This window comes from Sabethes cyaneus, chromosome 3, assembly GCF_943734655.1.
Source record: "Sabethes cyaneus chromosome 3, idSabCyanKW18_F2, whole genome shotgun sequence".
Lineage (NCBI taxonomy): Eukaryota > Metazoa > Arthropoda > Insecta > Diptera > Culicidae > Sabethes > Sabethes cyaneus.
In genome coordinates this window covers 233,064,999-233,090,940 of record NC_071355.1, presented here as the reverse complement: position 1 = coordinate 233,090,940, position 25,942 = coordinate 233,064,999, and the positions used below count along the sequence as shown (strand labels likewise).

Sequence of the window (25,942 nt, the reverse complement as noted above, 5' to 3'; positions counted from 1 at the left end):
CAAAAATTGAAATTTTCAGTTTTTTGACTTCTAGAGAGCAGCAGATATTTTCATATTTAAGTTAATAAATTCTGATAGAAAAACACCCTTTAGTTGAAAAAATTATTAAATCGTTAGTAAAGTTTTAAAGCTGTAAATTTAAGTATAACAATTTCATGGCATGTTAGATTTCTTTCCAAAAGCAATGGCATCGTTGCGGTTTGGTACCGAAGCTTACCACTTTCGTGTGTAGTGGTTTGTAGTACGTTCGCCATTTTTGTTAAACTCGCACACACTGCATTCGTCTTGTTCGCCGTCGTCGTCGCGAATGAAACTCTCTCAGTGGACGGAGTGCATCCCCGAAAATCGCTAATTTATCCGCTGAAAATTGGTGAAAACGGTCCAGAAGTAAACGTCCCGTTTAGGGACCTCCTCTGGCAAGTGAAATTGTGTACAGTAGTGATGTTCCGGCCGCGGCATCAGTCCGCAATCCAGGACAATAGAATTTAGGAATTTTCCGTCGGAATCGCAGCAAGCAACCTCTTTTTCTCCTTTAGTTTCTTTTCCTTTTTTTACTTTCTGTCACGTCGCGCTCGGTCGCCCCACTTTCGGCACCCATCGACGGCTGGCTTTTTCAAACGTTCGCAAAGAAGGGAGCAGCTAAAGCAGCAGCAGGTTTTACGTGAAAATTAGTGTAAAGGAGAAGAATGAGTGAAATAAATACGTTTTGGCGTTTCTATATGCAATTCTTCACTATCACGACGTGATTCTGGACGCTGAGAAAATTCCTTGTCTGCGGGGGCAGACTAGCGTCAGAAAAGTGCAATCTATCGTGAAAAAAACTAAAGGGCTTTCAATTGTAATTAGTGTATCGTAGTTATATTATGTGATGGAAAAACGAAAATTCGATGTTTGTGCATTAATTGATTGATAAATACGCATTTGTTTTTTGATGCACCAAGTGGTTAAAGTGTGGATTCGATAGTGAAATAGCTGGTGGCGAAGCATACAAAACACTAACCCATCAAAGCAATCGAAGCAATCAGCAGCAGCAGAAGGCATAATGATTTTTCATGCAACGGGAGTTTTGGCAAAGTTGCCAGTCGAAATAAGAAGTATTCCTTTGTTTTCATACGAATGCTGCACTTGTTGATCAACTTGGTTCAAATAACCTAATTTAATGAATTGATGTGTTGGATATTACTTTAAACAGGTAAGTTGTGCAAGGCACTGATGTAGATAAGCGTAAAACTAGCGCTATCTATAACTAGCTCTTTATTTAATGACTATACTAAACAAATTTGAACTAGAGAGAACCTAGGCGTTTTAAAATTATATTTAAAATGTAAAAGTTGGCTAGGTTCCTTCGAACTAAATCCAAACATTAACTATATTTTGAATATGATGGAATGCTTGATATTCTGTATCATGTATACAACACACAAGCTAAATGTGTCAATTTAAATTATAGGGTTTATTTCTAATTTTCATCATTTGTTGGATGGATTTATTGAATACTCTAAAAGTACTTGTTCTGATTTGACTAAAACACACTTACCTTCCGATCCGTGAACTTTGAAATCACTGAAAAGCGATTATTAAAGCATATTATTGAAATTATGCAACTGACTTTATTTATTAAATTCGTCGTACTGTTTTAAAATCCGTCCATCAAAATTTTTCATCGTCCGAACTAAAAATCACAACAATGTTTACGAAGCTAACGCGCATGTATTTGTGCATGAAAAATGTTATTCTGTTGTTATTAGTCGACATTTTCTTCTTCGTCGCACGAAAAAACGTAGGAAATTTGGCTGGTAGAGTTTGTTTAATGATAAAAAGCATTCAAATAGATTTCAGCTCACCTTGATTGATCGCGTATGATAGACAACAAACTAAAATATTAGGGAATAACTAGTTTAACATTGTGTGTCATGAAAATGTTGATATTTTTAATGATTTGTGTTGGATAGGACGGGAATAGGCAATTACGACGAAGCAGCAACATACCCTACTACATGAAAATCAGCAGGGCTGTATTATAGATGTGTTGGACTACATTAAATAAAATTTTGCAAAAATCTTGAATAAGAACCATTTTTTCAGTAATTTTACCCATCTACAGACAATATAGCGTGCGCGTGTAGCACATTCGCACCTCAAAAGCAAGTACCACTCTTATAACATGCCCTGGCAAGAGGCTTCATTGGTAGTAAAGGCAGAATTCAGTAGGAAGGATGTGGAGGCGCATGAGAATAAACCCATGTTAAAGTCACTTAACATCGAATGACCACTCGCTTGTCAAGCCAGACTCGGTAACCTTGCGGCTACAGGGCCCCTCTAATACGTTGCGTTATGTAAAGTTATGTTAAAATTGTTTGAAATAACTATGAATTCAAGTCATTCAAGTGCAGATATTATAATTCGGCACCAACTTTTCAAAACTGTGTTACTGCAAATATCTGAACGAATGAGAGTTATTTTCTACTAAACTAGCATAGAGAAAGAGACCCGCACTCGCTGCATTTCCATTCTGCAGTTACGCCTTTCTGAATTGTGAAAATTTGATGAATATGTATATATGAATATGAAGATATAGTACTACCACGTGCCTTAGCAGATCATCCGTTCATAGAAATGAACCTATCATGTCAAAAAGAGTTGAATATATTCAACGGTTGGTCATGCTTCCCAACTCTTGTATGAAGGGCCAAAAGGGAATTGGTCGATAAGTAACATCACTTACACGGACTAGGGATTTAGAGAATCTCCTTCCAAGGGCTAAGTCGGCTGAGTCAATCGTTTATTGTCTTAATGCAGAATGACTCCAGCAGGTGGGGAGAAGAGCCCGGTCATTATCCACGATGTGTTGTTAATTGGGCCAAGATTAACCCTAGAAAGTTGACTGTTTTACTCTCCCTAGGCCCACCGCTTCAAATAAGTGCTCTGATGGCCCCTCCCTTTTCCCCATTCTATTTTATTTATGAAATGTGGTATATATATGGATAAAAATAGAACAATCTCACCAGCAGTCCTTCGAATGGAATAGAGTTGCGTCATTTTAGTTTCCATAAGTGCTTCTAATAATTAATTTAATTTTTTCTTCTGGTATCTAATATCCATGTGCAGTATTAACACTCGTATTGGCCAAAGTTTTATATAGCAGGAGGTGCTTCATAAGCTAAAACGAAAAAAATAATTAAAATAACTATTACCTATTACCTTACCTATTAACAAGTTCGAATAACTCTGCCGTCTGCCCAAAACCTCGATTTGGAGATCAGGCAGCCGGGAACCACCCAGTATCGCACCTCCTAGCTTGGCTACTCAATAGAGCATTGCCGGGTACGGCCACGTGTAGGCGCTAGGTAGGGGCTTGGGATAGCTAGAGCTATATTGGACGCTCCTCATTTGCCTTCCCCATTTCATAGCCTGAATTGTGAAAATTTGATGATACCTAAACCTAATCTCATATTAACGCAGCCAATTCTTGAAAGCATCCTGGAAAATGACGTTTATATGAGTCTCATTTTTCTTGTCAACGGCCGGCTCAACTGGGCAGCAGACTTGTTATAAACACCGCCCGGTGCGACACGGTTGCCACCCGTCCACATACGCACGGCACTGGGTGCTTTCGATAATAGAACGCACTGGCGTTGCTACATACTAGCACGCTCCCCGACAACACGAAAACCCGATCGAAGTGCCTTGCTTTCGGTTAGGCACCAACGAGCACGGTACTACCGACGGGCCATATGACGGCTTGCATGATTTCGTTCTTTGCTTTCTTTCTCATTAGTTCATATTCGGTGTACGTCACTGAGTTGGCAGGACGTTCGGGCACCGTTCTCTTGCCGTGCTTTTGCCGTGCTCTAGCAAGTGCCGGCTGGTGTACTGGCACGCCGTTTCGCTCGCAAATTTAAAAACCTATATAACTGCTTGGAGCGATAAGGTAAAAACTTATGAACGGTAGCGGGTGCCTTCCACAACGCCGTGTGGTGTTCCATATCCGCCGCTGCTGCTGCTCAGTAAGAATGATTTTGATTCGATGTAATGCTTATTATGATACCTATAGGAAAACATTTCGAAACAAGGTAATTTTTCGATTTAAGGACAGTTTTTTCTAAGTAATTTTTGTACAAAGCATCAGATTATGTTTTGTTCCGAAATATTTAATGTGCGAACCTGCATGTCCCATGCGGGTTAAAAGCTATCCTACTTCCTTTTATAAATCTTGATTTGGTTAAATTATGCATTTCAATCGAAAACGGGTTTTCAATTGAGAGATGTGAATATAATATTCAAATAAAGTATGGTTTAAAAATTCGTTAATTCAATCTTTAATCGTTTTAACTTTCATGTCCATATTATTCGCTACGAAATGTACAGAATGTTTTCGGATAGGTAGATAAGTGCGCTGCGCAGATAGCACGAAAGAAAGAAAAAAGGCAGAGTATGAGTGGGGCGCTCGGCTGTCGGTTTTCGCCCGGTGCCGCTCCGTGCCCACTCAACACATATAAAACCGAACCTAACAAAAAAAATTGGCACCGATGTGCGGAGTCATATTTGTTCGTACGAGAGTCGGCGAAGTGCACTGAAACTGGGTGCGTGTGACGTTGGGCAGTATGTATCGCAAAGAAAATTCCAAGGAATCAGGTGGAACCAGAAATAACTAAAACCTAATTCCATTTATCTCTTTGAAATCTTGGGAACGGAAGAGAGCGTGGACCTCCCGTACCAAACGCTCATTGGGAGTATCTTTGCTAATAGATGTTAAGGAATACTTCGGACCAACCAACGGTAATGAACTAATGACGAGCAACATTTCATAAGGTCCAATGTGCAAATGAGAGATTCTCTTTGCGTCTACTCTCTTACGCTTATCACGACGGCATAAATGCACTTGAATGCGTCTATTTCGACTGAATCCGTTGCTAGCGTTATTGACTAGCTAATCATTAAGAAAAATTAGGTTGAAATGCATTTATGCCGCCATGATAAGCGTAAGAGAGGAGACGCAAAGAGAACATATCATTTACATATTGGACCTTTTGAAATCTTGGTCGAGTAATGATCTTTAGACTAGAAACCAGGCTGCAACTATTCCAAAAATAGAGCCTTATTTCGGTCTCTGAAAATGGATTGAAAACACCAACTTTCACGAATATTAGTTAAGTTTGAATAATATGCTGAAAATACTTGAAAAAAAGCAAATGGTTCGCAAAAACGTTTACAAATTAGAATATTCCCACGTGAGGCACTTCGTAGGGTTTTAGAATGTCGGGAACTTAACAGGGTTTTTTTTCAACCTGGGTTAGTTCCAACCCAACCACTTAATAACCAAACATTTTCGGGAGAATAAACGAACGTTTTCAGGTTGTCAGTGTATTGCTCATGGCGGGATTGAAACTGTAAAAATACCCAGAGCGAACCCGTCGTCTAAAAAGTTCCATCCAGAGCGAAACTAAGTTCAACCTGAGTGAAAAAACAAACGTTTTGACTGCCGTTCGATTGGAACTAGAGCGAACCTAAGTTAGACCTTAGCAAAAACAAAAACGCTATCTGATTTTTCGTTTTTGGCTTGCTTTTGGTAATCTTTTGTGAGCCGGGTTCAAACTACCTGTAAGAGTTTGTAAGGCGATATCTGATGCTTGCTGGCGAATTTACGCAATGGCAGTCGTATAAATCGTTTCTCTATTCGTTCGATCCGAAGATTCCAGTAGAGCTAGTGTTGAGTCCAGATTTGACATGCGTTTTAGAGAAGCGGTGAACTGTTGCACAGTAAGGTGCTTTGAGACGATGCGAGTCATTAAAATCACGTCCTATTTTGACAATAGAGCCTATCTGACGGGTTACTTCGGAAATTACCATTGCATGATGACGATCAAACGTCAGTTTCGGATCAAGAGTGACCCTCTTCAAAAACTGATCGTCGATTCTGTAGTGAAATACGATAGGCGATTTGATACGATGGAATGTAATAGCCTTCCTTTTGGTAATACTGATCATCAAGCAGTTCAATTTGCACTAATTCACAAATGTATCCAAATCCTCGATGCAATGAATCTTCTAGTATATTTTAAGATCAGCATATGCCAGTCTACGATTAGTGCCAAGCCCAAGACATTAGTGCATTTGGGTACACCAGATTTATTTATGAATGGGAACTCTAATTTTGATCTGAGATTCACTTGTAGAACCCTACCGGAAAAATGCGATAAACTAGTGCGAAGCGTCTAGGCATAAGATTTTGTTTTAGACCAAACTCGTGTTTTTAGTCTTTGAGAATCGTGGCTAACACGCTGACAGACAAACAGCGTCACGCGCAGTACTTTGCAAGTTGTAACGGCCTGCATAGTGTTGTCGTCCTGACAGTAAAAACAAGTTAGATTAAAACTTCTCGGTCGGTAGTTTCTACAGTAGACGGAGGAAGAGGCACAATTTGTGTCTAAAAATAACCCAACCAGATACGTCGCTAGCTTAATAAGGGGGGGTTTTACAGTCTTCTTTTGTCCAGCGCTTCTGCGGTTCAAAGGTACACGGGTGCCAGCGAGCCACATGTCCTGGCGGGTGTTGTGGGTTCAAATCCGGTTATAATCTTAGATTATAGTTTGGTTCGACCCACGCACCTCCAGCCTTGGACAAAAGGTAGGAGTCATAATGACAACTTGTTAAGCGTAGCTACCAATAACCCCGCCCATTCTCACCTTCCCGCTCTTTCCCCTCCACTCCAAAAAATTTTCATTACTTTCCCCTATCGTTCCCCCATCAATTGCAGAGCCATCGCTTCAAAAAAAAAAAAAAATTTTAATGTATATGTATGACCGCATTTCAAGGTCAAGAACTTGAGATTAGTCTAACCATCAACTATCGATCGATGAGATATGAGTGAAACCATTGCAAAAGGTTATCGCTAACACCCAGTCTATGTAGTTTTGCAATTGTGATGGCGTGATTTTTCCTGTCAAGGGCTTCCGACAGGTCGGTGATATAAAACATCTGTTTGAGCTCGTATAGCCATACCTTCCGTTATGTATGATGTAAGACACAGCAGACTAGTAATGGTAGAACGCTGGGAAGTGAAGCTGTGTTGCTTAGGACTTCAGGACTTCAGCTCCGAGGCACCAAAGATATATATTTTTGGATAGAACTAAATGTAAACTCAACTATCTGAATAATTTTAGGTGAAATTAAAGCAAAATTGTAATTGTGTGGTACATACATATTGTACCGGGATGTTGAATCTAAACATACTGTCGATAATTGTAAGCGGTAGGCACCATATAATTGTCCTAGAGCTATCGAAACATCAGCATTCAGTCTAGATTTGAACCCTTTTGAACATCTTTTTAGATAATCTCATTTCTAAATGAGAAATCATTCGATTTCTTATCACAATGACTTAAACCGAGCTCTTGTAAAAAAATGGTCAGCAATTCACAGAGGGATATTTGAAAAATTGTTAATTTTATCCCAAACAGATTAAAACAGGTCATCAAGAATGTAAATGGTCCTACAAGGTAGTAGTTGAGCGAGAAAGGACATTTGTTTCAACTAATAGTTAACTGTCCGAATACTTTTTTGGCTGCATTTTTGAGGAATTCAAACTGTATGTACCCTATCTTCAAAACGGAAAGCTTTTCCCCGAATTTTTGTTGTGCATATAAATATGCTTTAGTTAAACATTGTTTTAAAAAATATGTGATACCATTCTTTGCAAAAATACTGTGCAAAATTTCTAAAAGAAAATTTTATGCGCTGCTGTCCGAATATTTTTTTGGTTGACTGTAGATCACAAGGTTTGCTCAAAATTCAACTTTTTTTGAACCAGTTAGACCCATTGGCACACGAGGGGTGCAGTATTTCGAGGTATCAAAAGTTTAATTCTTTTTTTTTTTAACCATTTTCAACCAATTAAGTGCAAAAGTTTCAATATTTGAAGACCTCGTATCAGTAGTGGCCCCGTATCAGCGAGAATTACTCACTAGTGAATAAAAATAAACGAATTAAATTTTTTTAGTTGCATGGGATGTTTTATGTAAATTCTATGTTTCACGAGATGTTAGATCCAGAAATATTTCCATTTCTTACCATCTCGCAGCAAAATGTGCTCTTAAATGCATTTATTTTTACAGTAGCAATTACAAAATATATATATCGCCTTGTTTTTGTCATTCTCTAACATGGCAGCACTGCTTGTCCAAGTAATATATACCTTATACCATTTAATTCAATTTCTCATCGGTAGGAATAACGGAAAATAGTAGCAGCAGTCAAACACAAACCGCAAATGAATTTTACAGGAAATAAAATTCCAATAGAAAATGTGAACGGGGCATGGTTTCCTACTTTGTTTCAATCTTTCCGTTTCTTGCCTAGCACGCATGTATGCCTATCGTAAGATGTAGGGAGTGATACACTACCAGCAAGAACTGTTTAGAATACAGCGATGAAAACAGAAATAGAAATCGTCTCGGTAAACAGAGCGAAAAGTGGCGCCTATAGGTTTTCTGCTATTACTTTTGAAAATATTTCTACTGGAAATTTGCCTGTAGACTTCCACAAAGCATAAATTTTTTACAACCTACTTTTTATTTAATTATTATTCACAAACACCTGCTTTTGCGACTTCTTCGTGTTAGTGGAACTGTCATTGTAATTAAGGGAGAACTGGATACAAATTCAGATGAAAGCAAATCGAACGCTCTGCCAGTAGCAAGCGAGATTGTTTTATGTGCTGCTTTGCTTCGGAATAAAGCCCTAACATTTTTCTTCGATAGACGAGTGAGTGAGGTATGCAACCGTTGTTAGTGCGCGTGCGGGGGAAATACGCACACACGACACAGCACCGCACAACACAGCGGTTTATTGAATTCACTTTTACTGTGTTGCGATGATTTACACTTCTGTTAAATTGGTGCATGAAATGTGCAGCATATATGGATTCGAAACTATTTCTTCGAGTCTTTTATATAAAATAATAATAATAATTGCTTTATTATTGAGGATTCTGTTTATTCGATTTGAATGACAATTCAGGATCAAAAAAAAGAATAATTTTATTTATTTTTTGTTTTGATTGTTTTATTTTAATGTAAAACTACATTTCTGTTCATTATATTGGATGAGGTGCACTTCAGAAGTACGAAAAATGGTGATATTCGCATAAATCGGTAAGAAATTTTTCTATACATAGATTGATTTAGATAATTTAATAAAAATTTATCAAGTCACTATTGAAAAAAGCATAAATATTAGGCCCTATCGAGAATGAACGAATCAGCTAATCACATGTAAGCACATTTCAGATCAGATCGATATACTGTACGAATTTATTCGAAATTGAAATCTGGTACGAAAGTGTGGTAGACGAAATATTCCAGCATGTGACGTGATGCTGAAATTTTCAGTCAAGTCGGACAAGTTTCTTGTCTGATCCAAGCATGGAACGGATTTTAAATAAACTTGTCCAGGACCTGAAATTAGCCATAAGGCCTCTGAAACCCATGAGATGGTCGCCAATCGCTGTTTTGTCGAGTGCTAATGTGTTTTGATATGCGACATGACATATATTACTGATGATGAAATATGTCAGGCTGTCCATGCTGATTCGTGTGTCTATATCAGTCTTGGTGCCACCGTCTGGGGTTGTCTGACTAGCCAGATATTGAAAATATTCCATTTCCTCAACATCTATTGCGAAATTGGAGGGATGGTTAATTTCATTCCCACTTACTTGGTTTTTGCGATGTTGACTTTGAGAGCTGCTGCCTTGAAGTTGTCGCAGAGATCATCACGGTTTCTCTGTATATTATATTGCCATTGGGAGAACAAGAAAATCACCCTTATTCTGCGAGGCGAGTGACTATATTTTGGAGTCGCCGCGAAACACGGTGACAATTGTCACCTAGATGACTTGCTTAGTCACCTAGGTGACACAGTTTGTCACTAAGGTGACAGGGGTTTGTTACCTAGGTGACACGGATGTCACCTACGTGACTCGACTCGCCGTGAAAAGCCACGGTGAGTGACAATTGTCGTATTGAGTCACGTGACTCGAAGAATAAGGGTGAATGTCGTCGGAAGGATCAAGGTATTTTGATTGCTCCATTGTCGAGTGATCGTGTGTTCGAATCTTAGTAGAATCATGCCATTCGATGTGAAGTGACTTTAGCATTGTTTATTCCCATCTCCCTCTACAAATTTTCTTCCTACTGAATTCTGCATTTAGCAACTGTTCGCCTCTGAACGATCTTCTGGCAGTGGCCACGGTACTTGCTTGAGGTGCAAATGAATCCTTTTATCCAAGAGCAAATTATAACTTATTCCACTACCAGAACGAGATGGGATAAAGATAGTAAAAGCAAAGACTAGGTTCTACATTCCGTTATCGAAACTTGACCTTCTTTTGAAACAATGATTCTACAATTGATGAAGGGACGGTAAGGGAAAGTAATGAAGGGGAATTTAGGGAATGAAGGGGAAAGAGTGGAAAGGAAGGGGGGTCGTCGTCCTGAAAGTAAAAACACGTTGGATTAAAACCCATAGCGACATGGGATGGGCTATTTTTAGACACAAATTGTGCCTCTTCCTCGACCTACTGTAGAAACCACCGACCGAGAAGTTTTAGGCCAGCGTCATACCTCGAAGCCAACAGGGAGGCGTTAAAGGTAATAAAAAATCAGAGGGGTTGTGTACAAGACACGACCGCATATATAGGTGACGCAGGACTACGTAAGTCTCTTTGTAGTGATAGTAGCATGTGTTCATGCTTGTAATCATTCGATTCTTCATGTATACATGCTATATGCAACATATATACATGCTACATGCGTTGTATGTAAAATTTATCAAAGTAGTAACATTGCATACGCTCAATTCTCAAAAGATTGTGAATTTGAAAACAATTTAACAAAATCAAGAACACAAACTATTACTTTCCTGCTACCTTACTGAAATTAAAGATTGTTTTTATTATCCAAGGTTTCCCACGTTGAAAGGGTTTTACCAATTCAATCAACAGCACATCTTTTCACTACACTTCTAATGAAACGGCAAGCATGCGTATTCATACAGAGCCGTATTATAACCGAACACTGCAGCTGTAGCACATTTTTCCAACACAGATATCAAATTCGCCGAGGTTTAATCGTCACGCAGTAAAGAATTTGCGATCTGTTGGGACGACGAAGTTGTGCCATTTTTTCTGGCACACTTCCCTAACACAGACATCAGATTGGACTAGGTTCAATCGCGTTCGTAAGAAATCTATTGGCACGAGGGGGCTTTGTCACTCTCTCTGGCGTACTTCCCAAGCAAGGACATCAAAATGGTTTAGGTTGAACCGCGGTGTTAAGAAATCTTGTTGAAATGAGGAGACTTCGTCACTTGTTTTGGCTTACTTCCCAAGCACAGATATCAAATTGGTATAGGTTTATATCATCGTAAAGAATCTTCCAACCAATCACGAAGCGAGAATTCTGGTAAAACATAGGTTCATTATTTTCAATTTTTCAATAGTTCAACATCAAGAATCCATACTTTTCTTCATTTCAATTCTTAGAAGATTTTTCGATCGATTGGTGTAAGAATATTGAAAATCGATCGGAAAACCGCTGAGCTATTAGCGCTCAAAACCTTTCATTTTTCGTGACGCTCGCATTTTTTGATTTTTTGGAATGACACCCTATCTCAAAACTTGCCGTAAGACGTAGTCCTACGTCAAAAGCTTAAAAAGGGGTGAAAACACCGACACTTGACACGGATAATAAAAATAAATAGCAGTTCATTCACATTATAGTGATGCTGCAAAAAGAACAATGACGTGTGCAATATAAGGATAGACTCGGAGGAGTTTTTTAAATGTTTAGTTCAACGGTGTCTGTACGGTCGATCAGTAGGGTAACCAACGTATTTTGGACCCAGCTGTGCATAATTTGGACACTTCCAGCAAAATCAAATGGAAGACCAGTCCAGATTAGGTTGGTTACCCTATTTGGCCAGCTCTGGGCCCTATTCTCACAGTCACCTTACCCCACCTCACTTCTCTCACGTGCTCCATTCTCACATTCACCCTAACTTCACCTTAAATACCCCATTTGATTTGCAGTCACTCAGGTGAGCGGAGTTACCTAGGTGACTCTCAGAATTGCAAATTGTGCTCTCACCCAAAAAATTTAGGTGGGGTGACTGTGAAAATAGGACCCCTTTCCTTCATTGGTGCTAACACCGCTAAGACGGCAATCATTTCTACAATAAGTGGATATGTCTATTGGCAGTGGCACTTCTACCCTTCTCAAAAAGATAGTTGCCCCTGGTTCTCTTGTCCAATTTACAAGACTTCTTAACAACCCAGCTTGGCGTATCGTTGAGTGGTTGCAGTCTTAGTCGCCCTGGCTCCTGCATGCTCAAGTTTTCGCTGTGTTTGGGCCATGCAACGATCGTTTTTGTTGCTCATCCGTTCCCATCTCATCAAGCTACAGGAGATCAGCTTCTCTTGCCAATTGAGCCAACTGGCCAAATGAGGCAACTTGCCCTGCTGGGCACGGATCTGGTGAAATAATCTGTGATCACATACCGCAACTCTGAACTTTACAAAATTGAATAGAAAGTTATGTTTAATGTTTTAAATGGAAGTGCGAAATCTCGCTTTAATGAATTAATCGTACTAGATTAAGGTAACTTATAGAAGAAACAGGTGATTTCAAGCCATATTTCCATATTTAATAAAAAGGAAATAGATAACCTGGCTAACTTTTTAGTATAATATTGAACACAAAAAAATTTCTATTTTTATTCTTGTAGCTAATTATGAGATACACACAAAAACCTGGAATTTTCCAAAAATAGACCAGGAAAAACGGAATGAAATCAGGCATATCAAATCACAAATTGAATTGCCACCTTTAGTCTGCATCATAGCTAAACACGATCCATACTTTATTTCGAGTTTTAAAACAACTGTATCCGAAATTACAATATTTTTTGGCACAGGATGAATTCTACACTTGCCTGTACTTGTACACCTATGTAAGCAGATGAAGTATTTTGGAACTTACATTTTTTAGTGAAATAATTTTTTATGCACCAGCGGGAGTCCGTCATACAATAACTTCAATAACTTCTGTCTGTCATGGAGCAATCGTTTATAAAAATCCATGCATGTATTTCTTAAATCGATAAAAGTTAAATCAGTCAATAAAAGTGGAAGTAGTTTGAATAACAACTTAAAATTTCAAGTACCTTATCCGAAGGTTCAGCAAATTCTCTTCAACATATGGGAAATGGGTAGAACAATTAAGCCCGATTATTTTTTTTATTATTATTATTCGAGGAGCGTTTGGTGAGAAACAATCGTAGACTGGATGATATTGCGAAACTTCGATGTGGGGACAAAAATATATTGCGTAGTTCAATTACTGAGTGGGACTCAGTCCTAGTTCGCCAAAATATGCATCTAAACGGATCAATGAGAATTTTTCCATGGTAGATCATATTTAGCATATTCTGCTTCGCATTCTATTACATCAATGAAAAAAGAAGCTGAAGTAGATTAAACATTTGTCGAAAATCGAGCGTTTAGTGCCATATTTCAATGCATGAGAGCGAGTAAAACATTGGGAAATCTCTTTAATTCTACTACACTAATTGGATGGCTAATATCTGAGGTATGATTTGGTTGCACCTTATCCGTAAAAGTAGATCGTCATGAATCACAGTGCTTCACGACCTACTGTGGCGTAACACATGGGAGTAATCTGAGACCACAGCTATTTTTTGCTAAGCTACATCCTATTGTGCGTTCGACAGTTGATAACATCGAACTTCAGCGACATCTGAATGACTTGTGTGCTCAAAATGTACTCAGAAAGAATCCAATTCACTGGTATATTATTTATATATGGAGAAACACTCAGCAGATTAATGGTAGTTAAGGATCCAGGTGACTCCTGGATGTTTGAGTATCTATCAGGAATCATATCGCTTATTCTTATATCGTTACGAAGGCGAATTCTTATATCGTTACGAAGGCGAATAGAAATCTGGGGTTTGTTATAAATCTTGCTGATTCACTGTTACGTACGCGGTTTCGTCGACTGTTTACATTTAATCTTTTGTTATGAACTCAGAAAGGAACATCATTCTGTGTTTGTGGGAGAGTGAGAATGTACTACTGCGGTGCGGTGTGGCCAAAGAAGAGAAAGCTTGTGTATTGTATACTGCCCGAAGGCAAAAACAGCAACTAAAAAGACAATAAACTTTATTTTTCGGTGGTCAAAGCTCTTGTTGGGTCTACACATATTAAAGGAGCGCTAGTAAACGGTTTACCATTGACATAACGAATTTTGTATTTTGGTTTTTGTATGTGTTTGTCATATCTGAGCGTTTTTCGCTTTCATGCGGATTCAGCACTTGATTTTTCATTGATTCCCGTTGTCTTTCTTTCACAGAATCATGATTTGCCAAGTAAATCAGCAACAACATCAGCAACAAAAGCAGACAGACTAAACGCAACTAGAGATAAATCATCCAACTCGGCACTGACGAATAGAAAATATAGACATTGTGTTTTGCACTTGCGTTTCGCAGCACAAATTCACAACAAAAAAGCGGCCATAGATTAGCTGGTACGATCGTAGCAGCGTAGTTACTTTCAACGGTGAGCAATGGGAGATCGAGATATTCCGAGTGTTCCAATTACCACCTTGGCTGGCCTCACCAGTCTATCGGACCGTAAGTAGCATAATCAGATAAAGTAGTCTAATAATTAATGACATCCAACACTTCGGTTTGTAGTGCTTAGCGAACTTCCTATATCGGATTCTCTTGCTACCGGCTCAACCTCGCTGAACCGTTCGCTGTTGTTTCATCCGCGTGTAGCCGAAGAAGCCAACAATCTGCTGGCCACGCGAGACGACAATCTCATCGGGCAGCTGGCGAATGCGATCGAACAGACCAATTCCGATCACATCGAACTGAAGGACCAGTATGCGCAGCAGTCGCCCAGTAAACAGTTGCACCACGAGGGCGGTCCCCTGTTGCTGCAGGCGATCCACACTTGCCGGCCGGATGTGTTCAGCAGGCCGCAGACCCATCAGCAGCAGATGTTGGCTCAACAGCAGCAAAAAATAAGTAAGTTGGATGAAGGGCGGGAAGTGCAAAAAAAAAAATTCTAACGAAACTAACGAGGAAATATTTAACTAATCCTAAAAGACGTTACACATAACCATAACACTTTTGTTTGTTATCTGTTGCTTTAGTTTTTGTTTGATTTAGTCACAGTGTCCATTGGTTTCTGTTTTCAGTTTTGTGTTTTGAATTTTGTTCAAATTATTTGTCATTTTTCCTGCTATTAAAAATTATTTCGAAGGCTCAGTTGCATGTACCCAATCGAAGGAAATATGTAAAACACTGTTGCTTGCTGCTAAACTTCGAAAAGTCGATAGTTCATTAAAAATAACAATGCTCTTTTCTGCAGGTTTATTGTTTAGCAACTTGATTCAATAGGCGTGCATTTTTGTGAAACAATGTTTTAATCTCGTCTTGGTCTGAAAGGGTGTTTCATTTGTTGATGTTGATGTGTTGATGTTTGTTGATGTTAAAAAAATAGAAAAATAATCGAAATGTTGCTTACAAAGGCAATTACCACCTGTTTGTGAAGTACTAATTGAATGCAACGAATCAACGAATTTCTTACTTCTTTGCTAAATTCTATGCTTACGCTGCACTAATATTCATTGTCGCCACTACTGATTTCGCTCATGTAAAATTGTCAATTAACTGGTAATTCATTTTTTTTATTATTTCTCCGCGGCAAAACTTTTACCGGTTCCTATATTTTTTTCTTTTTCTAGTATCTACATCACAAACCCAAGTTTATAATTTTCCAAGCGAACACTATTCTTCCATCCAAACACACCATCAGCCGCTGCAGCAGCAACAGCAGGTTTATAGCAACCAGCTTCTGCAAGTGCAACAACAACCGTCTATGCAGCAGCAACAGCAAATTGTATACAGTCAGTCTCCAATTACAATCCATCATCCCAACCATCCGCCAGTAGTAGTACAGCAGCAATTGCAGCAACAGTCACAACCGCAACATCAAATAGTACATCTGAGTCAACCTGCTCCCACCAATCTTTCCTTTCAACAGCAGCAGCAGCAGCAACAGCAACCACCGCAACAACTGCCATCCCCACAAAAAGTCATCATTCGGCAGCAAGTTATTAACGTTCAAAATATTCCTTACTCCAATCCTTCAGAAAATCATCAGCTTCAACAACAGCAACAGCAGCAGCAGCAACTCTTCCAATTGCAACAACAGCAACAAATACATCAGCAGCAACAACAGAATCAAAACGTTATTGTGACGCACCAGTCCGTGATCCAAAATCAACAACAACCACAGCTCCATATTCAGCTTCCATCACAACAGCAACGTGCCGCTGCTGTCGATTCACATCGGACAGTCATTCAGCAGACGCAACAGCCCATTTTGGCAGACAGCACTCCCCCGAATGCGCTTCTAGGAGCTATGTCTGCTAGGCAAGGGGCTATCCAGCAACAACAACAGGTGCAACAACAAATATCCAATCATGTACCCTACCAACAGAACCAACAGCAACAGCTGCCACAGCAGGTAAGTGATGAGAAATACGTAACTTAAAATGAAAGCTTCTATATCGAACCATTTTGTCATTTTAGGTTGCGAATCAACATCAGTTAATAGTTCCGCAACAGCCGCAACAAAATGTGATACATAAAAACAGTAATTTACACAGTGCCTCACCCAATCAGCACCATCCGCAGCAACATTTGGCCAATAATCTGCCGCAGCAGCCGCAGCAGCAGCAGCATTACCTAACAACGGTAGCGAAACAACAATCTCATCTAGCTGGAAATGAGCAATCTCAACTGAAAAATGGCAGCAGTACCTTACACAACCATCAATATCCTCAAGGACAGCCTCCGCCTCCGCAGCAGCAGCAGCAGCATCCAAATCACCTTATCAAAACGCCCGAAGCAGCACCTCGAAACAGCGAGTATTTGCAGCAACAGCAGAGTAAAAATCTAGACTCCCGGGGACGGCCTTCCCCTGCGCAGGGCACAACGGCACCGGAAACCGACCCAACACAAACTAGTTTGCACAAACCGCAGGACAACCAGCAAACGCAAGCCGTCACTCCCGGTATGGGTTCGATGCAGCGAACAAATCAACAGACAACAGTTTTAAACAGGCCGCGACCAGCCACTCTAGGGGCTCCGGCGACTCCTGCCATTCCAGCGACCGCGGGCATGCGACCGATTACCGTTGCCGGAGTGCTGCATCGTGTGGGGAACACCAACGTTCCGCCAAAACCGGTCCAGGCACCAATCACATCGATCGGTGTGTCTGGAGCGCTGATGAGGGCGCCAACAACTACCAACGCTCCTACGACACCCGCACTGTCTCAACTTTCTCAGGTGCAACCCCAGCAACAGCAGCCTGCACCCTCGCCAGTTCCATCGGTTAAGAAACCGGAGAGAGTAAACCTAAAGAAACTCTGTCGAATGATGACCATGACTGAGGCGGGCAGTATAAGCCTAAAAAAATGCTCGATCCGTATGGATCGGCTCGACGAGCAACACTTGGCGCTTATGCAGGAAGACTTGAAAAAGTTTTCCGTCGCTGAACCAAAACTGGCGATGCGGCTGGGCCTTGTTAAAAAGAGTAATGAAATGATATTTAGCAAAATGAAGGAAGATGAACGGAGGTACAGCGGCTTGTTGGCGAAAAGACGAGCGCAAAACGACAACACCGATCCAGAGAATATGTTTAGTAAACCCAAGCTGAGGAGGGTCGAACGATCGGTGGCTCCAGTGGTGAAGAAAATGTCCAAGGAAGAACTGATGAACACAAACACCTACCAGAGATTTATGTCGATTATGGGAAAAATCTTCGATCAGCTAGACGAAACGGAAGCACCTAGTTTGGACGATGCAGATGAGCCACTGGATTGCATCCCCACTAGCATGCTTAGTAACATTGGCGCGGAAGCGGCGAAGTTGAAAGCTCGAAACGCAATCGAAGCGATACCGGAGAACAAACTGCAGCTGCTAATAACGTACGCCATGCGATCGATCCAATCGGCGAAGAATCTCAGCGGTACGGAACTGCAGGATGACTTAATCGGAGACGAGTGCATAGAGAAGATTCTGAACGCCATGGAAGCGGCATTGTTGATTTGCTCCATATACACTTGCAAAAGTACCAAGTTTCTGCAGGAGGACAACATCGATGCAATAATCAAATTCGTGCAGTTTCAACTGCGAGAAACAGTATTTCCTTCGTACGATCCGGTTTACTCGGTCGAAACGAAGAAAAAGGTTGACGGAAAAAAGGCGAAAAAGATACCAAGCTATCAGCAGAAAGGCCTATCGATTCTCTACACAAAAATTGTCGAATTAGGCAAGCTACTGGTGACAATGTTCGAGAAGTTTCATTTCGTGGATACGATTGTAATCCACGCTTCGGCTCTCGGGGTTGAACCGTTCTTCGTGGATAACATCGAAACGCTTCAGTTCGTTTGTCTCGATCTGGTAACATCGATCTTTCAGAACGAAAAGTATTCACACCACCGGCGAAATATTGTCGCGGACATTCTTTCGTCGATTGACCGGCTTCCGCACTCGAAACGGAATCTCCGTCCGTACAAACTGGTCAACAACGCGGGCAATATTCAAATGATGACCGCACTAGTGCTGCAGCTTATTCAGTGCGCAGTGGTTTTACCCGAATCGCTGGGTGATAGAAACCCGAAGAAACTAAATAACGATGCCGTGGTTAACAGTAGCAATCCAAAGTCGGCTGATCTTTTCATCATCGGGAAGTATGACACGGCACTGAGCATTGGAGGTAATTTTTTGGCCACCTTTCTGGACAAGTGTAAAAGCAGGTCGAGCGAAACCGACTTTCGTCCTTTGTTCGAAAATTTTATCCACGACCTGCTGACAACCGTTAACAAACCGGAATGGCCGGCATCGGAACTGCTGCTGAGTTTACTAGGGACGATGTTGGTGAAAAAGATGTCAGATAAAGGTGTGGAGCAATCTATTCGAGTGGTTTCTCTCGAATATCTTGGAATCGTAGCGGCTCGCTTACGGAAGGATACCGTTGAATCTCGGTGTAAAGTGCGAACGATGGACTCACTCATTAAGTACATTAAAATAGAACAAGAGAAGGAGGGTGATGAGTATCAGAAGAATTCCAAATTTCAACTGAACGAGGAAGAGGAAAGGACTGAGTTTTTGCAGAAGATTCTGCTGGATTTTTTAGCTGCCAACGCCCAGGAAGGAAACATCGTGTGGAACCATGCGCGGCACTTCTACATCACCCAATGGTACCGTGATATCATTCAGCGAAAAAAGTGCATTGCTGACGGGGAGAAAGGCTACGCATCGCGCAAGAAGCAAGCGAAAAAGCGTAAAAAATATCACAGTGAGTCGGACAACTCCGATGGGGGAAACGATTCAGACCTCGAGGAAGTCAAGCCAGGCATTGATCAGGAGCTGAATAGTGAGATTTTCCGCATGCTGGACACTCGGAAGACAAATTATTTGCTTCAGATCTGTCCGTTTGGAGGCAGTGGAACAAACGCTGCCGCAGCAAGCGAAATTAAAACCTATATCGATTACAGTAACGCAAACTTGATCGCCCAGTACCTGGCTAGCAAGCGTTCGTTTTCACAAAGCTTCGACAAATACCTGCAGAAAATTATCCTCGTCGTGCGTGAACCCGTTGTTGCGATACGAACACGAGCCATGAAATGTCTCGGCAACATCGTCGAAGTGGACCAGATGGTACTCGCCCGAAAGGACATGCAGATGGGGGTCCATCAGAAGCTGCTCGACACTGCCATCTCGGTGCGCGAAGCCGCTGTCGATCTGGTGGGGAAGTACATACTCTCCGATCCGGATCTGATTGATCAGTATTATGAGATGATTTCGCAGCGAATATTGGTAAGTGAAAAAGTAGTAAAGTTATGATCGATAAAATTAAGCATTATTTCTCTTCCTAAAGGATACGGGTGTCTCCGTAAGAAAACGGGTAATCAAAATTCTTCGTGACATCTGCATCGAATATCCGGAGCAGGATAAGATTCCGGACATTTGCGTGAAGATGATTCGACGAGTTAACGACGAAGAGGGAATCCAAAAGCTAGTGATGGACGTCTTTATGACGATGTGGTTTACGCCGTGCAATGCTAATGATAAGGTAAGTGACAAAATGACATTTAACAGAAATCTATAATGTTAACAAAACTGACTCTTTCACAGGGAGCTATGGATAGAAAAATTACGCAAATAATCGATGTTGTATGCTCTTCCCATGAGACTGGAACTCAAGGTTTTGATGCACTGCTGAAATCGGTAATTCAGAAGCTTCAGTCAGGAGAAAACGAAGTAGAAAACTAATACTTTTTTTGATTTGGCAGATTTTTGAACCAAAAGAGAATAAGGAGGATGCAAAAGCCAAAAAAGAGATCCCCAAAACGCTAATTAAAGCCTGCCAGCAGATCGTAGACGGACTGGTGGATGCTACCATGAAACTGGAAAGCTCGGAGAACAAGAAGCTGGTCGGTTGCATCACGGCGTTGCATCTGTTCTCGAAGATTCAACCACAGCTGCTGGTAAACCACGCGATGACACTGGAACCGTATCTCAACATACGCTGCCAGAACGCTATCAACTATAAGTTTATCAGCAGTGTAGCGGAGATTCTAGAGCAGGTTGGTGTTCGATTGGAAATTGCTTATGCACCGTTCGGTTGTAATACAAGTTCTATTCATTTGAACAGGTGGTTCCTCTTATGGAACATCCTAGCGATATTTTCCTGGCAGATCTGGAGTCACATCTGATGATGCTGATTGTGACGCAAAGCCAAGCGGTCGTGCTGAGTTGCGTGTCCTGTCTTTCGGCGGTTGTAAACAGGATTACCAAGAACTACGCCCTGATACGAGACTGTTTTTCCAAGTATGTTATACTATGTTGTTACGCATGCTCAGAATTTTTAATGACGTGAGCGTTTGTTTTGTAGATTTTACTACAAGGGCTTAGTATCCAGTAAGGACAAATTGATCAGCGATCCGTCAATACCCATAGAACAATTGTACAGGCCTCAGTTTCGGCGCAGTATTTATACGGTTGGATTGATTATGCGGTATTTCGATTTCAAGCAACCGGAAGTGTACGGTGGTGCAGAGGACGCGCATGGTAAATGATGTTTTTCCGAGCCCAAGGGTTGGAGCAGGGATTAATGTTATTAATTTCTTGCAGGTACGCTACCGGCTACCATTTGCGATGAGGTTTACAATACGCTGGCATTTTTTCTGTCGTGTAGCCACAGTGAAATTTGCAAGGAAACGCTACTATCGATGGGCAATTTTTGCGTGAAAAATTACGAATATTTGACCAAGCCAGAACTTAGAGATTACTATAACTATCTGCTGACGCAGGAAACGGTGCTGACGGAGATGAAAATTAACGTACTGAAAAACATCCTGATGTATCTGACGGAAGAGGAAAATAAGATGGTTCGGAATGATAAAGAATGTAAGTTAATTTCGATTGAACACTACCTATATAATAATAATTGTGATGTTAATATTCAATTGTATAGGGGCAAAGCAAGCGGAAAGCGAAGACTTGAAGGAAATGGGTGATGTTTCTTCCGGCATGGCAAGCAGGGTAATACAGATATATCTGAAGGAAATTTTGCGGAGTTTCCTGCACCGCGATACCGGTGTGCGGATGTGGGCAATGCGTGTGGTTGAAATTGTGCTGCGGCAAGGTCTGGTTCATCCAGTACAAATAGTTCCTTATTTAATATGTCTAAGTACGGACCCGGAGAAGGAGGTTAGTAAATGTCTAACATTTCCGAAGAATCTATTTTTCAAATAACAACCGTTGACAGGTTGCACATAGTGCAGATCGTCATCTCCAGGAGATTGACAAGCAGTATCCAGGCTTTGTAAATATGAAATCTCACGCCGGTATGCAGTATTCGTATGAATTGCAAGTTTTGCTGCAAACGAATGAACACAATAGTATAGTTAGAGGTTTTAGGTAAGGCAGCTCTATATTAATACTGTGGATCACATTAGGAATGTGTTGAAAAACATTTTTTTATAGAATCAAAGACCCTCAGGAGCCACCGACTGCGCTAAACGGTTTCTTATATACTTTGCTGCGAAACACCAAACCTCAACGGCGAGCGCTAGTCCAATCGATCACGAAACAATTTGACGATGGCAAAATCTCGCTGAAACAGATGCTGTATCTGGCGGACAATTTGGCATATTTTCCCTACGTAGTGCAGGATGAACCGCTGTATATTATCCATCATATTGATGTGCTGATTTCCGTTACTGGCACCAACTTGCTAGCCTCGTTTCGAGAAGGACTAAAACCTCCGCCTGGAGCGGAAAATAGTACCGAACAGCGTAAGTTATTGTGTCAGTATAATCACCAGCTAACGGAGCTGACTTTTGTACTTTAATTTCACAGCCCCCAATCCTCTGGAGGATGACGACGATGATGATCAGGACGTGATTCTCAGTCGGTTACCGGAAGACACGACCGAGTTGCAGAACTGCATCACCTCGGCACAGGGATGTATGCTTTTGCTAATACTCAAGCAGCATTTAAAAGATATCTACGGTATCACAGATTGGTATGTTTGATGTTAACCATGCATCTAGAAACAATACATTTTAATTGATGATTAATTTTTCAGTAAAATATCCCGATACTCACCTTCGGAAGCGGGTAAAATCTATGACAAAACAATGCAGCGGCGATCGAATTCGTTATTCGATCCTAAGGCTACCATTGCTTTACTCAACGAAAAACGGTCTACGGAGGATGTCCAGGAGGAGAAATATAGGATCCAGTTGGTGCAGCGGTACCTGGATGTAAGTATTTTTATGAGTTGCCCTCCGAAAACTCCTTGATAACACTTGGAACATAATTCACAGTTCAAGCAATTGATGCTGCGGCTCGATCCGGATGATCCGGAACTGTTGGACGAGGACGATCGGCTTCCAGCGAAGGGTTCCGAACCCAATTCAGCCACAAACAGTCCCGTTAAACAAGCCGGCGCTAGCGGCGATGCATCCGCAGGTACCACCAATCATAACAGTACCGCTGGGAATACTACCAACGCCGCTCCGAGCGGTCTTGTCAATAACGTACATAACACCAGCAGTAGCAGCACACCGGCGGTCACGAACAAAACGCCAAAACCTACAGCACGATCGGGAGGTGCAACGAATGCTTCCTCGAACGCACGCAAAGTATTGCCATCGCGGAGTGCGCGCAAAAAGCGACGAAAAGTGTCCACCTCCGAGGAGGAGGAAAGTGATGCTAGTGATATGGATTACGATTAAGCACGCCCGGTAACCGTCGCATGTTCTTGAAAACAGTTGGGTCGAGTCACACAAGTCAGTTTTTCGATGCCAATTTACAGCAAAGTAACAAACGGTAAAATATGATACAAAAAGTCACTGTGAATGCACATTTAATATGCTTCGGGTCCGTTAGTTGACTAGAGGACCATGAGAGACCCGAGTTATGTTAATATGTTTCTGTAGTTCTCCCCTGTAGTATTTTCCCCACCAACACGAACTGTGTTAGGATGTTTGATCAAACTTCTCAAGTTACCCCACTAGATGTAGAGGATTCAAACCACGCAATTTGTTTATAGTTTTGAGAGTCAAAAAAAACAACAAGAGAGAAATGAGATAATAGGATACATTTTGGAACAAACCATTTTTCGATACCAGTATATTTAACATTAATATAATATTCACTATGGGAAAGAACTGTGAGAATATGTAAATGTGGGCACGGCGATGTGAGACAACTTTTACACACGACTGAGTTCGTATTCAATCGAAATATTACACAGAAAAAGATATTATAATATATGTAGAAAGGGTTTTGTGCGTTTGGAAGAGAAAAAAAAGAAGACTTACACGAATCGTTGCATAGTTGTCTGTTTTGCAGCGAACGCAGAAGGCAGAACGCTAATCCTAGCTTTGAAAATGAAACGCCGTTTTCTGTTCTTTGCGGGAGGAGACACACAGATTTTCACGAGATATATTTAATTAGCTCGCCCCATAAGACGTGCGAAATAATGCGATTCAAATTGAGTGTAAAACAAAAACATAAGCACAGCAGTAGTGACCAATACGCAAACCCGCAATGAACAAAAGGTTTGATGAGAGTATTTCATGGATTGGTAAAATATAATTATGAACATAGCGGATGAGCGTAGGCGTAGTATACGGTATCATTCATGGAACTACGAATAATTGTATAAACCATGTAGCGTCAAGTAGAGGAGATGCAAATAAACAAAAAAAAGCGCATCCAACACACAATGTATAAACGGTTTTATCTTAAGGCGTAGGTTTTAGATGAAAACCATAACCAGGAAAATTGCGGTATAATAATGAACGGAGTTCATTGAACATGAGCGAGAAATCATTAGTTTACGTCAGCCTCCGACAGTCTATGACGAAGGATGCTAATTGTGTGCTTGCGTTTGTACATTTCTGTAAATATAGAATAATCATTTCCCTATTTTCGTGTCAAGGCAGTGTGAGAAATTTAGAAATTGGAATAATCGAAAGGGCAACACTTTCGTTTTCGGGTAAGAAAAAATAATAATCCAGAGCAAATGAGAATAAAAGGCAGAGACTTTATTTAAAGTGTTTTTAGATAAATTATTTATAAAAAAAGAAATAAAAAAACAATAAAAACTGAAATCCAGATGAATTTGTAATTTAAAATTAGGTGTTAAGGTAAAACGAAACAACACAAGTTTAAAGAGTAAAAAAAAACACATGTTCGAAGATGCATAATCGAAGGATCTTTTTTTTTTGTTTTTTAATATAATTTAAATCAAAGTCAAAATGGAAAAAAATACAGAGTAAAACTTGTAGATAAATAATTTATGATTTCTGGTGCGAATTAAGGAAACAAACCGAAAGCTCGTCAGGAAGATGTCCACATCGGAAAAATCTCAGCCTTAAAATTTCAAATCTGAACGGGTTGTGAGCAACAAATTGGGGAGTTTACCGTTATATTGGTGGGTACAAGATTCGTCCAAAAGGGTCGCATTTGTGTGCTTACAACAACTCTAACAACAAAACGGAAGACGTTCGGTTATCCACTTGTGGCCGAAGTACTTATATAGGTACAGTATTCCATGTGGCGTATGCAACAACAAGGAGCAAACGCAAGAGAAAAGTATATCAGCAAAAAAAATTCCATCCGTATCACCAGCTCAGTAACTGGGCTTAACATAGCACACGATGGAACTGGGACATCTGTTTGATTTTTCAACTGATGGCTTAGACATTGTACATCAAAATAAGAGAGAACTTAATGTACTTTCTTCTCTAAAGTATCAGTTCTGAATAAATAAGCGGAAAGGTAAACGATATCAAAATTCATTTAATTATTCACCGAAAAGAGGCAATTTCAATAAGAAAATTCACGGTGATCAAAAAAGATCAAAATACATGATGTAATGATGTCCTAATAACACTCCATTTCGAGAAAGCCGTTTTTAAGAAGCCGTCCCCGCGGAGTTGCGAGAAAAGCAGATGACATTGAAGCATGGTACCAACAAAGTAATCATAACATGGTTATGCCATGAAACCCTAGCAAAGATAATCATTCGTGCCCTCCGGGAGAAGAAATGCCGGTAGTATGAGAAGAAGTGCGAAGAACTCGAGCAGCTGTACCGCTTTCACGACACACGAAAGTTCTATCGAAGACTCAACAAATCTCGCAAAGGCTTAGTGCCGCGGGCCGAAATGTGCAGAGATAAAGATGGAGGTATCTTGACTGCCGACCCTGCGGCAGACCCTCCAGAAGTGCCGCGAATTCCGAGTCATCACCTGTTCATTGATTT

At 40.7% G+C, this 25,942-nt stretch overlaps 1 protein-coding gene across 1 annotated transcript; it reads left to right on the top strand.

Moving 5' to 3' along the window:
- The first annotated feature begins 330 nt into the window (after window positions 1-330).
- On the top strand, window positions 331-24,935 carry LOC128741017 (nipped-B protein). The gene is made up of 17 exons (XM_053836591.1): window positions 331-1,192; window positions 14,430-14,712; window positions 14,776-15,111; window positions 15,834-16,618; window positions 16,684-19,977; window positions 20,039-20,233; window positions 20,296-20,388; window positions 20,454-20,747; window positions 20,816-20,991; window positions 21,056-21,231; window positions 21,295-21,570; window positions 21,638-21,873; window positions 21,932-22,083; window positions 22,150-22,460; window positions 22,525-22,690; window positions 22,754-22,931; window positions 22,995-24,935. The coding sequence occupies exons 2-17, from the start codon at window positions 14,646-14,648 to the stop codon at window positions 23,403-23,405; spliced, it is 7,146 nt and encodes a 2,381-aa protein (XP_053692566.1). The 5' UTR covers window positions 331-1,192; window positions 14,430-14,645; the 3' UTR covers window positions 23,406-24,935.
- The last annotated feature ends 1,007 nt before the right edge of the window (window positions 24,936-25,942 follow it).

Excerpts from the sequence above, each read along its gene's own strand:
- LOC128741017 (XM_053836591.1), top strand. The coding sequence starts at position 14,646 with ATGGGAGATCGAGATATTCCGAGTGTTCCAATTACCACCTTGGCTGGC. Across the intron at positions 21,874-21,931 it reads GTACGGACCCGGAGAAGGAG|GTTGCACATAGTGCAGATCG; the intron begins GTTAGTAAATGT and ends AACCGTTGACAG. Across the intron at positions 22,461-22,524 it reads GGAAAATAGTACCGAACAGC|CCCCCAATCCTCTGGAGGAT; the intron begins GTAAGTTATTGT and ends TTAATTTCACAG.